Raw genomic sequence first — 13201 nt, 5'->3', positions numbered from 1 at the left:
TATAATTTTATATTTCAAGTCTATAGTTTTTACGATGGAAATTATAGAGTGTGAAAGTTAATTTGGAACATCTTGTCTGGTGGTGATATGCAGAAAGCACAGTCTGAGCTTTGTCCCAAGTGAAGTGCATATCAGGTTCTTACAGTGGAAAGGGAAGGCATAAGACTTTTATGAATATTAAAAGAAAACAAAAGTAAAGTAAATGCATTGTGAAATACTGTCAGCTGAAAGGAATGTTGCTGTATTGAGTGTCAGTTCCAGGAAGTTACTCAAAACTTAAAGGTGTAGCAATCCTGTTTATACAGTTTCTGCTCCTATAGGCACTTTACTTCATCTTGAAACCCATAGGGAGTAATTGGAAAGGACATGGGTTTCAGGCAAGTTTTTAATTCCTTTCACAAATCTCCTTTTTATTTATCTTTAAAATAAAGATTGTTGTAAGATTGGATTTAGATAATACATGCATGGTACTTAACACAGAGGAGGCATTAAGCACAGTAATTCCTGTTGTACAGAGCCCCACATGTAGGCAGTTCAGAGGTGCTTCCCAGGGCCCTGGCGCTAATGCCTGTCCCTCCTGCTGAAGTTGCCTTTCCTGGTGTCCAATGATTGAATTCTAAATTCAGCACATATACCAGAGGAATACAAGCCAAAGAAGTTGTTCCAGCTAGAGTTGCTGGGAATCCATGAATCAAAGACTTGCTCAGCTAGTTCTGTATGTGAAAGGAAATGGGTGTGACTCTGAAGAAGCCTTTTTAATTCTGATTCAGGAGATACATAATTAGATGCCACTTGATTTTGTTCCACAGACTTTTTGCTGAGAAGGACTTGAGAGCTAAGGTTCTGTGATCCAGAACTAGTTCCAGACTTACTCTTCTGGAAATGAAGAGGGCCCTCCTGTGCTTATTTTTCCAGGATACTGCATTGGAAATTGAGTCAGGGACCCATTGGTGAGAAGAGAACAGTGAACAGAATCACATTGATCTGGTCCTGGAGTTTGTCTGACAATTTCTACTTGACTGCAGGAGGTCTGAAGATTGGAAGGGGCCCTACTCAATTGTGCTATTTCTCTCTCTCTTTTTTTTTTTTGAGACGGAGTCGCCCAGGCTGGAGTGCAGCGGCATGGTCTCAGCTCACTGCAACCTCTGCCTCCCGGGTTCAAGCAGTTCTCTGCCTCAGCCTCCCAAGTAGCTGGGATTACAGGCGCCTGCCACCACTCCTGGCTAATTTTTGTATTTTCAGTAGAGACAGGGTTTCACCATCTTGGCCAGGCTGATCTTGAACTCCTGACCTCGTGATCCACCGGCCTCAGCCTCCCAAAGTGCTGGGATTACAGACGTGAGCCACCGTGCCCGGCCAATCGTGCTATTTCTCTACAGGACAAAGGGACATATAATCTGGTAAGTCCTAATGGGATCGGGGATGAAAAAGAAAAGATTACTATCATCAGCGACAAAAATGTTCTGGATGGGTTTGTGAAATGAGTCGAAAGAGTTTTTTTTCCTACAGAATTTGACTGAAAAGGAAGTTAAGTTCGTCTTAATAATGGAGAATTCCTGATAGCATGTAAGGCTAAGGAATATATCTTCGATACATTATTGCACAGGTGCAGTCTTAAAGAAGCATCTTATATTCTCATTATTCTCTGCTGTCCAGTGACCTCTTACATGGCCCATGTCAGAGAATTGAAATGGTCACATCAGGACTTTTACATGAACTGTTGAAAATTCTGTCTCTCTTCATTATTGAACATATTTAGAATGTTCAAAAACTGAATTCCATGTAGTTAGGAAGTCCTATTCCTATTTGTTATAATTGTTAACAATACAATTATACTCTTAATTGTAACAATACAATTATACTGTTGTAGTTATTTTTAACTGTACAATTATTGACTATAGTCACCCTGTTGTGCTATCAAATACTAGATCTTATTCAGAAATACTAGATCTTATTCAGTCTATTTTTTTTGTACTCATTTAGCATCCCCACCTCCCTCCCACCCCCTAATATCTTTCCCAGCCTCTGGTAACCATCATTTTACTCTCTATCTCCATAACTTCAATTGTCTTAATTTTTAGCTTTCATAAATAAGTGAGAACATTGTAAAGTTTGTCTTTCTGTGCCTGGCTTATTTCACTTAATGACCTCTAGTCCCATCTATGTTGTTGCGAATGACAGGATCTCATTTTTTTTTGACACGGAGTTTTGCTCTTGTTGCCCAGGCTGGAGTGCAACAGTGCAATCTCGACTCACTGCAACCTCCGCCTCCTGGGTTCAAGTGATTCTCCTGCCTCAGCCTCCCAAGTAGCTGGGATTACAGTCATGCACTACCACGCCTGGCTAATTTTGTATTTTTAGTAGAGCGGGGTTTCTCCATGTTGGTCAGGCTGGTCTTGAACTCCCGACCTCAGGTGATCCACCTGCCTCAGCCTCCCAAAGTGCTGGGATTACAGGCATGAGCCACCGCACCCAGCCAATCTCATTCTTTTTTATGGCTGAGTAGTACTCTGTTATGTATATGTACCACATTTTGTTTACCCGTTCATTTGTTGATGGACACTTGCATTGCTTCCCAATCTTGGCTATTGTGAACAGTGCTGCAACAAACATGGGAGTGAAGATATCTCTTCAATATACTGGTTTTCTTTCTTTTGGGTGTACACCCAGCAGAGAGGTTGCTGGGTTGTATGGCAGCTCTATTTTTAGCTTTTTGAGGAAGGTCCAAACTGTTCTCCATAGTGGCTGTACTAATTTACATTCCCACAAACAGGGTACAAGTTTCCCTTTTCTCTACCTTCTCTCCAGCATTTTTTATTACTTATCTTTTAGATATAAGCCATTTTAACAGGGGTGAGATGATATCTCATTGTAGTTTTGATTTACATTTTTCTGATAACTAATAATGTTGAGGACCTTTTCATATGCCTTTTTTTCATTTGTATGTATTCCTTTGAGAAATGTTTATTCAACTCTTTTGCCCATATTTTAATCCGATTATTAGATTTTTTCCTATAGAGTTGTGTGGGCTCCTTATATTTTCTGGTTATTATTCCCTTATCAGATGGGAAGTTTGCAAATATTTTCTCCCATTCTGTGGGTTGTCTTTTTCTGTTGTTGATCTTTTCCTTTGCTGGAGGGAAGCTTTGTAACTTGATGAGATCCAATTTGTCTATTTTTGCTTTGGTTGCCTGTGCTGGTGGTGTATCACTTAAGAAATTTTTGCCTAGACCAATGTCCTGGAGAGTTTCCCCAGTGTTTTCCTGTAGTAGTTTCACAGTTTGAGGCTTTACATTGAAGTCTTTAATCTATTTTGATTTTATTTTTGTACATGATGAGAGAGAGTGGTCTAGTTTCAGTCTTCTGCATATGAATATCCAGGTTTTCCAGCACCATTTATTGAAGAGACTGTCCTTTCTCTAATGTATGTTCTTGGCACCTTGGTAAAAAATGAGCTCACTGTAGGTATATGGATTTGTTTCTGGGTTCTCAATTTTATTTCTTTGGTCTGTGTGTCTGTTTTCATGCCAGTACCATGCTGTTTTGGTTACTGTAGCTCTGTAGTATAATTTGATGTCAGATAATATGATTCCTTGAGTTTTGCTCTTTTTGCTCAGGATAGATTTTGTTATTCTGGGTCTTTTGTGTTTCCATATAAATTTTAGGATTGTTTTTTCTCTTTCTGTGAAGAATGTCATTGATATTTTGATATAATTTTCATAGAATCTGAAGATTGCTTTGGATAGTATGGACATTTTAACAATATTGATTCTTCCAATCTATGAACATGGAATATGTTTCCATTTTTTGTGTCCTCTTCAGTTTCTTTCATCAGTGTTTTATAGTTTTCATTGAAGAGATTTTTCACTTCTTCAGTTAAATTAATTCCTAAGAATTTAATTTTATTTGTAGCTCTTGTAAATGGAATTACTTTCTTGATTTCTTTTTCAGATTCTTCTCTGTTGGCATATAGAAGTGCTACTGATTTTTGGATGTTGATTTTGTATCCTGCAACTTTAATAAATTTATAACTTCTAATAGTTTTTTGTTGTTGGAATCTTTAGTTTGTTCCATATATAAGACCACATCATCCACAAACAAGGACAATTTGACTTCTTCCTTTCCAATTTGGATGCCCTTTATGTTTTTCTCTTTTCCCCCATTGAGTGAGTCTGTAATATATGGCTTTTTATTATGTTGAGTTATGTTCCTTCTATACCCAGTTTTTTGAGGGGTTTTATCATCAAGGGATATTGAGTTTTATCAAGTGCTTTTTCAGCATTAATGGAAATGATCACGTGGTTTTTGTCCTTCATTTTGTTGCTATAATGTATCACATTGATTGATTTGTGCATGTTGTACCATCCTTGCATCCCTGGGATAAATCCCACTTGGTCATGATAAATGATATTTTTAATGTATTGTTGAATTTGGTTTCCTAGTATTTTGTCGAGGATGTTTCCATCAATATTCATCAGAAATATTGGCTCATAGTTTTTTTTTTTAAGTTTCTTTGTCCTGTTTTTTATTAGGGTAATATTGGCCTCATAGAATGAGTTTGGAAGTACTCCCTCTTTGTCTATTTTTAAAAATAGTTTGAATAGGATTGGCATTAGTTCTTCTTTAAATGTTTGGTAGAATTCAGCATTGAATTCACTGGGTCCCAGGCTTTTATTTACTGGGAGACTTTTTATTACAGCCTTGATCTCATTACTTGTTATTGATCTGTACAGGTTTTGGATTTCTTCAAGTTTCAATCTTGGTAGGTTGTATGTTTCTGGGAATTTATCCATTTCCTCTAGATTTTCCAATTTATTGGTGTATAGTTGCTCATAGTAGCTGCCAATAATCCTTTGAATTCCTGCAATATCAGTTGTAATGTTTTCTTTTTCATCTGTGATTTTATTTATTTGGGCCTTCTCTCTTTTTTCTTAGTCTGGCTAAAGATTTCTCTATTTTGTTTATCTTTTCAACAAAGCAACTTTCATTTCATTCATCTTTTGTATTGTTTTCTTAATTTTAACTTCATTTATTTCTGCTCTGATCATTATTGTTTATTATTTTCTGCTAATTTTGGGTTTGGGCTGCTCTTGGTTTTCTAGTTCTTTAAAATGCATCATTAGGTTATTTATTTGAAGTTTTTCTTCTGTTTTGATGTAGACACTTATAGCTATAAATTTCCCTCTTTGTACTGCTTTTGCTGTATCCCATGGGTTTTGGTATGTTTGCATTATCATTTGTTTCAAGAAATGTTTCAATTTCCTCATCAATTTCTTCATTGACCCATTGGTCATTCAGGAGCATATTGTTTAATTTCCATGTGTTTGTATAATTTATAAAATTGCTCTTGTTATTGATTTATAGTTTTATTCCATTTTGTTCAGAGAAGATACGTTATATTATTTCAACTTTTTGAGTGTTTTAAGACTGGTTCTGTGACCTAAAATATGGTCTACGCTTGAGAATGATCCATGTGATGAGGAGAAAAACGTGTATTCTGCATCCATTGGATAAAATGTTCTGTAAATACCTATTAGGTTCATTTGTTCTATAGTACAGATTGAGTCCAAAGTTTCCTTGTTGATTTTCTGTCTGGGAGATCTGTCCAGTGCTGAAAGTGAGATGTTGAAGTCTCTAGCTATTTTTTTTTTTTTTGAGACGGAGTCTCGCTCTGTCACCCAGGCTGGAGTGCAGTGGCGCGATCTCCGTTCGGCCCACTGCAAGCTCCACCTCCAGGGTTCACGCCATTCTCCTGCCTCAGCCTCCTGAGTAGCTGGGACTACAGGCGCCCGCCACCACGCCTGGCTAATTTTTTTGTATTTTTAATAGAGACAGGGTTTCACCGTGTTAGCCAGGATGGTCTTGATCTCCTGACCTCGTGATCCGCCCGTCTTGGCCTCTAAAAGTGCTGGGATTGCAGGCGTGAGCCATCGCGTCTGGCCTGAAGTCTCTAGCTATTATTGCATTGGGGTCTATCTCTTTAGCTCTAATCTGAATCTAAATCTATTTTGTCTGATACAAGTATAGCTATTCCTGCTCTTTTTTGGTGTTCATTGGCACAAATATATTTTCCATTCCTGTGTTTTTATTCCATGTGTATCTTTATAGGAGAAGTGTGTTTCTTGTAGGTAACAGATCATTGGGTCTTGTTTTTTTAATTAATTCAACCACTCTATGTCTTTAGATTGGACAGTTTGGTTCATTTACATTTAATGTTATTACTAATAAGTGAGTACTTTTGCTATTTTAGTTTTTGTTTTCTGGTTGTTTTGTGATCTTCTGTTTCTTCTTTATCTTCTTCCTTTCAGTGAAGGTAATCTTCACTGATGGTATATTTCAATTTCTTGCTTTTCATTTTTTGCTTATTCATTGTATGTTTTTAGATTTGAAATTACTATGAGGCTTGCAAATGCTATCTTAAAGCTCATTATTTTAAATAGATGACAACTTAACAGTGATTGCATAAACAAACAAACACAAACAGAAAACTAATAAAAACTCTACACTCTAACTTTGTCTCCTGCTTTTTATCTGTTTGTTGTTTGTCTTTATGTCCTGTGGTACTATGTCTTGAAAGTTGTAGTTGCTTTTGATTGGTTTATCGTTTGGCCTTTCTACTTAAGGTAAGAGTAGTTTACACACCACAATTACAGTGTTATAATATTCTGTGTTTTTCTGTGTGCTTCCTACTACCATTGAGTTTTGTACCTTCAGATGATTTCTTCTTGCTCATTAACATTATTTTCTTTCAGATCGAACAACTCCCTTTAGTATTTCTTGTAAGACAGGTTTGGCGTTGATGAAATCTCTCAGTTTTTGTTTGGGAAGGTCTTTATTTCTCCTTCATCCTTGAAGCATATTTTTTTTGCCAGATATATTATTCTAGGGTAAAAGTTTTTTTCCCTTCAGCACATTAAATATGTCATGCCACTGTCTCTTGGCCTGTAAGGTTTCCAGTGAAAAGTCTGCTACAAGACGTATTGGAATTTTATTGTTTGTTATTTTTTCTTTTCTTTTGCCACTTTAGGATTCTTACTTTATACTTGATATTTGGGAGTTTGATTATCAAATGCCTGAAGTGGTCTTCTTCGGGTTAAATCTGCTGGGTGTTCTATTACCTTCTTGTACCTTGTACCTGAATATTGGTATCTTACTCTAGCTTTGGGAAGTTCTCCCTTTGCATAAACTTTCTACACCTATCCGTTTCTCAATCTTCTCTTTAAGGCCAGTAACTCCTAGATTTGCCCTTCTAAGGCTATTTTCTATTTCCCTTTTGAGGCTATTTTCTACATCTTGTAGCATGCTTCATTCTTTTTTCTTTTGTCTCCTTTGACTGTATATTTTCAAATAGCCTGCTTTCAAGATCACTAATTCTTCCTTCTGTTTGATCAATTCTGTTATTAAGAGATGCTGATGCATTCTTCTGTAGGTCAATGTATTTTTCAACTCCAGAATTTCTGCTTCTTTTTAATTATTTCAATTTCCTTAAAAAATTTATGTGATAGAATTCTGAATTCCTTTTATGTGTTATCTTGAATTCCTTTAAGTGTTCTCAAAACAGCTATTTTGAATTCTTTGTTTGAATGATTACATATTTCTGTCTCTCTGGGATTGGTCCCTGGTGGCTTACTTAGTCCCTTTGGTAAGGTGATGTTTTCCTGAATCGTCTTTTTTTAAATTCAAAATTACATTTTATTGCAGAATTTAAAAATAATTTTCCTTATAGGCTTCCTGGACTAGTGACTTACATTTTCTTTCTTTTTTTAAATTATATGTATATTTTCTTTTTTATACTTTTATTTTAAGTTCAGGGGTACATGTGTAGGTTTGTTATATAGGTAAACTTGTGTCATGGGAGTTTGTTGTATAAATTATTTTATCACCCAGGTATTAAGCCTAGTAATCATTCGTTATTTTTCCTGATCATCTCCCTCCTCCCACCCTCCATGCTCTACCTTCCAGTAGGCCCCAGTGTGTGTTGGTCCCCTCCATGAGTCTATGTGTTCTCATCATTTAGCTCCCACTTATAAGTGAAAACATGTGGTATTTGGTTTTCTGTTTCTGTGTTAGTTTACTAAGTGTAATGGCTGCCAGCTCCATTGGGAGCTGTTCTTGATCTTGTTCTTTTTTTGGCTACATAGTATTCCATGAGGTATATGTACCGCGTTTTCTTTATCTAGTCCACAGTTGATGGGCATTTAGGTTTATTCCATGTCTTTGCTATTGTGAATAGTGCTGCAATGAACATATGCATGCATGTGTCTTCATTATAAAATGATATCTATTCCTTTGGGTATATACCCAGTAATGAGCTTGCTGGGTCAGATGGTATTTCTGTCTTTAGGACTTTGAGGAATCACCAAACTGTTTTTCACAGTGGTTGAACTAATTTACATTCCCATCAACAGTGTATAAGCATTCCTTTTTCTCCACAACCTTGCCAGCATCTGTTATTTTTTGACTTTTTAATAATAGCTATTCAGACTTGTGTGAGATGATATCTCATTGTGGTTTTGATTTGTATTTCTCTAATGATCAGTGATGTTGAGCTTTTTTTTTTATACGATTGTTGGCCACATGTATGTCTTCTTTTGAAAGGTGCCTCTTCATGTCGTTTGCCCACTTCTTAATGTTTTTTTTTCTTGTAAATTGGCTCAAGTTCCTTATAGATGCTGGATATTAGACCTTTGTCAGATTCATAGTTTGCAAAAATTTTCTCCCATTCTGTAGGTTACCTGTTCACTCTGTTCATAGCTTCTTTTGCTGTGCAGAAGCTCTTAAGTTTAATTAGATCTCATTTATCAATTTTTGCTTTTATTGCGATTGCTTTTGGCATCATCATGAAATCTTTGCCAGTTCCTATGTCCAGAATGGTATTGCCTAGATTGTCTTCTAGTGTTTTATTTTTATAGTTTCGGGTTTTACATTTCAGTCTTTTATTCGTCTTGAATTGATTTTTGTATATGGTGTAAGGAAATGGTCCATTTTCACTCTTCTGCATATGGCTAGCCAGGTATCCCAGCACCATTTATTGAATGAAGAAGACGTATATGCAGCCAACACTGCAATCTTGGGCCTTCACCAACTTGCCCTCACTTTCTTCTGACCTCATCTTCTTTCCTTTCCACCTCACATATTCCAGGCATGCATTGCCTCCAAATCTTTGCACTTGCTGATTTCTGTACCTGGAATTCTTTTCTCCACATAATGTTCATTGTTTATACCCTGCCTCCTCTACATTATTGTTCAAATGTCACTTCTCAGTGTGGCTTTCTCTGTAAAACTGCAAACACCAACATATTCTCTACCACTACTCATATCATCTTAACATAAGCCCCGCCTTCCCTCTGGCCCTTTAGCTGATGACAGTATTGAGCCCTTCCTTCTTCCTGTTATTCCTTCCGCCCAGAAGGCGGAGGTTGCAGTGAGCTGAGATTGCACCAATGCACTCCAGCCTGGATGACAGAGTGAGACTGTCTCAAAACAACAACAACAACAAAAACAACAACAACAACAACAACAACAGCAAAAACCAAACAAAAAAACAGTTATGTCCCTGGGAACTAGTAGAACTGGGATCCAAACCCAGGTCTGCCTAGCTCCACATCCCAAACGTTTTCTGCCCCTGTGTGCTGCCCTCTGCTGCTGGGTGCTGTGCCTGCTGCAGAGGAGACAGTGTGCCTGAAAGGATGATCCCAGGGGTCTTCTAGACACTGTACATAGAGTATCCCTGGGTTAGAGGTGAGGAGATACCCAGGCTTTCCTACTCCAACAATAAGGGGCAATGAATTTTACAGCAGTGCCTGTCAGAAGCCCAAATTGTCTTAAGAATTCCAAAGTTGGAAGCCAGGTGTGATGGTGTGTGCCTATAATCCCAGATGCTAGGTAGGCTGAGGCGGAGAATCACTTGAGCCCAAGAGTTCAAGACCAGTCTGGGCAACATGGCAAGACCCTGTCTCAAAAACAACAAAAAAATGAACTCAAAGTTGAGAAAGTTATAATCTAGTCACTATTTTAAGTAAAGACCTGCTAATCTCATATGTAGATCTTTTCCTTTAGGGGAAATATCAATAATTGGTGAGAGTTTAACCATTTTCTTCCCCTCCCAACTGATGCTCTCCTTTCATCTCCTCCTAGCAACATGCCCTCCATGTTGGAACGCATTAGCAAAAATTTGGTCAAAGAGATTGGAAGCAAAGACCTGACACCTGTCAAATACCTATTGAGTGCCACCAAATTACGTCAGTTTGTTATATTACGAAAGAAGAAGGATTCTCGTTCATCATTTTGGGAACAATCTGACTATGTTCCAGTTGAATTCTCCCTCAATGACATCCTGGAGCCAAGTTCTTCAGTCCCAGGTATTGTCAGCCAGAGGCCAAGGAGGTGAGGGGTGAAAAACATGTGTGGTCAGAAAAAGATGGCCCACCATCCAAAGATAACTGAGCACCCAGAAAGGAGCTCTCAGGATTAGCCTTGCCTATAGGCAAGGGGCAAGAAACGAAGACAAATTGAGAATCCTACTAATTATCTGGATGTAGGCATTCATTAGGTCATTTAATATTTGTATCAGGCTCATGAGGTGAGGATATTATCCCCATTTTACATAAGAGTAAATAGAAGGTTATAAAATTATCTGTTCAAAGTTATGTACCTGGGGGCTGGGCACTGTGGCTCATGCCTATAATCCCAGCGCTTTGGGAGACCGAGGCAGGCAGATCACTTGAGGCCAGGAGTTCGAGATCAGTCTGGCCAACATGCTGAAACCCTGTCTCTATTAAAAATACAAAAAAAAAAAAAAATTATCCAGGCATGGGTGGTGCACTCTTGTAGTCCCAGCTACTCGGGAGGCTGAGGCTCAATAATTGCTTGAGCCCAGAAGGCGGAGGTTGCAGTGAGCTGAGATTGCACCAATGCACTCCAGCCTGGATGACAGAGTGAGACTGTCTCAAAACAACAACAACAACAAAAACAACAACAACAACAACAACAGCAAAAACCAAACAAAAAAACAGTTATGTCCCTGGGAACTAGTAGAACTGGGATCCAAACCCAGGTCTGCCTGGCTCCACATCCCAAACGTTTTCTGCCCCTGTGTGCTGCCCTCTGCTGCTGGGTGCTGTGCCTGCTGCAGAGGAGACAGTGTGCCTGAAAGGATGATCCCAGGGTCTTCTAGACACTGTACATTTGACACCACTATTTCTCAGGGTGCAGATTTTATCTCTGTCACACAATGCCCATTTAAACATTTGAATATTTTCCATCTGTAGTAATTTACATTCAAACATTAATTGATTAGTTTTCAACAGAGTTTAAGTGAGTGGGAGGATTGGGGCAAAATAGGTCTTTGTTATTTCATTTTGCACACCAGCTGTTCTTGGCTAAACCTTTGAATTCTTGAATGAATTCTTGGCTAAACCTATGGTCATCTTTTCTTTCCCCAGAAACTGTTGTGACAGGACCGTTCCACTTCAGTGACATTATGATCCAGAAGCATAAGGCTGACATGGGTGTGAATGTTGGTATAGAAGTGAGTGTGTCAGGGGAGGCCTCTGTGGACCATGGATGCTCCCTCGAGTTTCAAATTGTTACCATCCCATCACCAAACCTGGAAGACTTTCAAAAAAGGTGAGGCCATGGGAGAGGAAGGGGATGGATCATCAGTATCCCAGGGGGTGTTTTCCTTGAACACAAAAATACATCTAGCAAGTCTTGTTGTAGAGATGAAAATCAAGATGATGACATCCCAGATGTTGCTACTCTTCTTGAGTATTCATACCTCCCTTTACTCAAGTAATAGCTATTAATTACCTAACAAATACTTATTAGAGCAGTAACTACCCACTACTATGTTGTTATATGTTGGAGATACAATGAAAACAAGACAGATGTAAACACCTGTCATAAAGCAGCTTACATTTAGTGGAGACAAGGGATGGGCAGGGAGTAAGAAAATAAGCAATAAAAAATAAATTAACAAAGTATTAATTTAAGTGAGACAAAGACTCTAAAGCTGTTTATTTAAATAACATGTACATTGCTGTCTTGGGATTTATTTTTATTTTTTTCAGCTGTATTGAGATATAATTGACAAATAAAATTGTGTGAATTTAAGGTGTACAATGTGATGATTTGATGTATGTATATATTGTGAAAAGACCACAATAAAGTCAGTTAACATATCTATTACTTTACCTAGTTATCATTTTTTTGTGGTGAGAATGTTTAATATCTACTCTCTTGGCAAATTTCAGATACACAATGTAGTATTGTTAATTATAGTCTGTGTTCCCTTTGACCAACGTGCCCCATTTCCCTGACTTCCTAACCCCTGCTAACCACCATTTTATTTTGTTTCTATAAGTTTGACTTTTTTAGGTTCCACATATATGTGAGATTATACAGTATTTGTATTTCTCTGTTTGACTTTTATTTAGCATAATGCCATCAAGGTTTATCCATGTTGTTGCAAATACAGGGTTTCTTTCTTTTTTATGGCTGAATAATATTCCGTTGTATACACATACCACAATTTCTTTTTCCATTCATCTGTTGACAGGCACTTAGGTTGTTTTGGTGTCTTGGTTTCTGTGAATAATGCTGCAATGAACATGGAAGTGCAGATATGTCTTTGAGCTACCGATTTAGTTTTCTTTGGCTGTATGCCTAGAAATGAGATTGCTGGATCATATGGTAGTTCTAGTTTTAGTTTTTTGAAGAACCAACATACTGTTTTCCATATGGCTATATCAATTACATTCCCACTAATAGCATACAAGTATTTCCTTTAATTCACATCTTTGCCAACACTGATCTTTTTGTTAAAAGCCATCCAAACAGATGCGAAATTATGTCTCATTGTGGTTTTGATTTGTATGTCCCTGATAAGTAATTTTGAGCACAGTTTCATGTGCCTGTTAGCTTATTTGTATGTCTTTTTTTGGAGAAAATATATATTTAGGTCCTTTGCCCATTTTTTAAATCAAGATTTTTGTTTTTGTTTTTGATTTTGCAATTTAGCCGTATGAGTTCCTTATATATTTTAGATATTAACCCTTTATCAGGCATATGGTTTGCAAATATTTTTGACCATTCTGTAGGTTGCATTTTCACTCTGTTGATTGTTTCCTTTGCTGTGCAGAAACTTTTGTTTGCTAGAGTAACACTTATTTTTTCTTTTCTTTTCTTTTTTTTTTTTTTT

The 13201-nt window shown here is 37.4% G+C and overlaps 1 protein-coding gene across 2 annotated transcripts in view; it reads left to right on the top strand.

Annotated features, from left to right (window-relative positions):
• Positions 1-289: 289 nt before the first annotated feature.
• Positions 290-13201, top strand: part of GSDMC (gasdermin C) — a 39553-nt gene continuing 26641 nt past the window's right edge. For both annotated transcript variants that reach the window (XM_055349224.2, XM_063709494.1), the window contains exons 1-3: positions 290-1400; positions 10138-10361; positions 11445-11628. In XM_055349224.2, coding sequence (XP_055205199.2) covers positions 10142-10361; positions 11445-11628 — 404 coding nt within the window. In that variant the 5' untranslated portion in view covers positions 290-1400; positions 10138-10141. The remainder of the gene's footprint in view (positions 1401-10137; positions 10362-11444; positions 11629-13201) is intronic.

This window comes from Gorilla gorilla, chromosome 7 (genome assembly GCF_029281585.2).
Source record: "Gorilla gorilla gorilla isolate KB3781 chromosome 7, NHGRI_mGorGor1-v2.1_pri, whole genome shotgun sequence".
Taxonomy (NCBI): domain Eukaryota; kingdom Metazoa; phylum Chordata; class Mammalia; order Primates; family Hominidae; genus Gorilla; species Gorilla gorilla.
The sequence above is the reverse complement of the archived record's forward strand: the minus strand, read 5'-3'. Positions and strand labels throughout refer to the sequence as shown.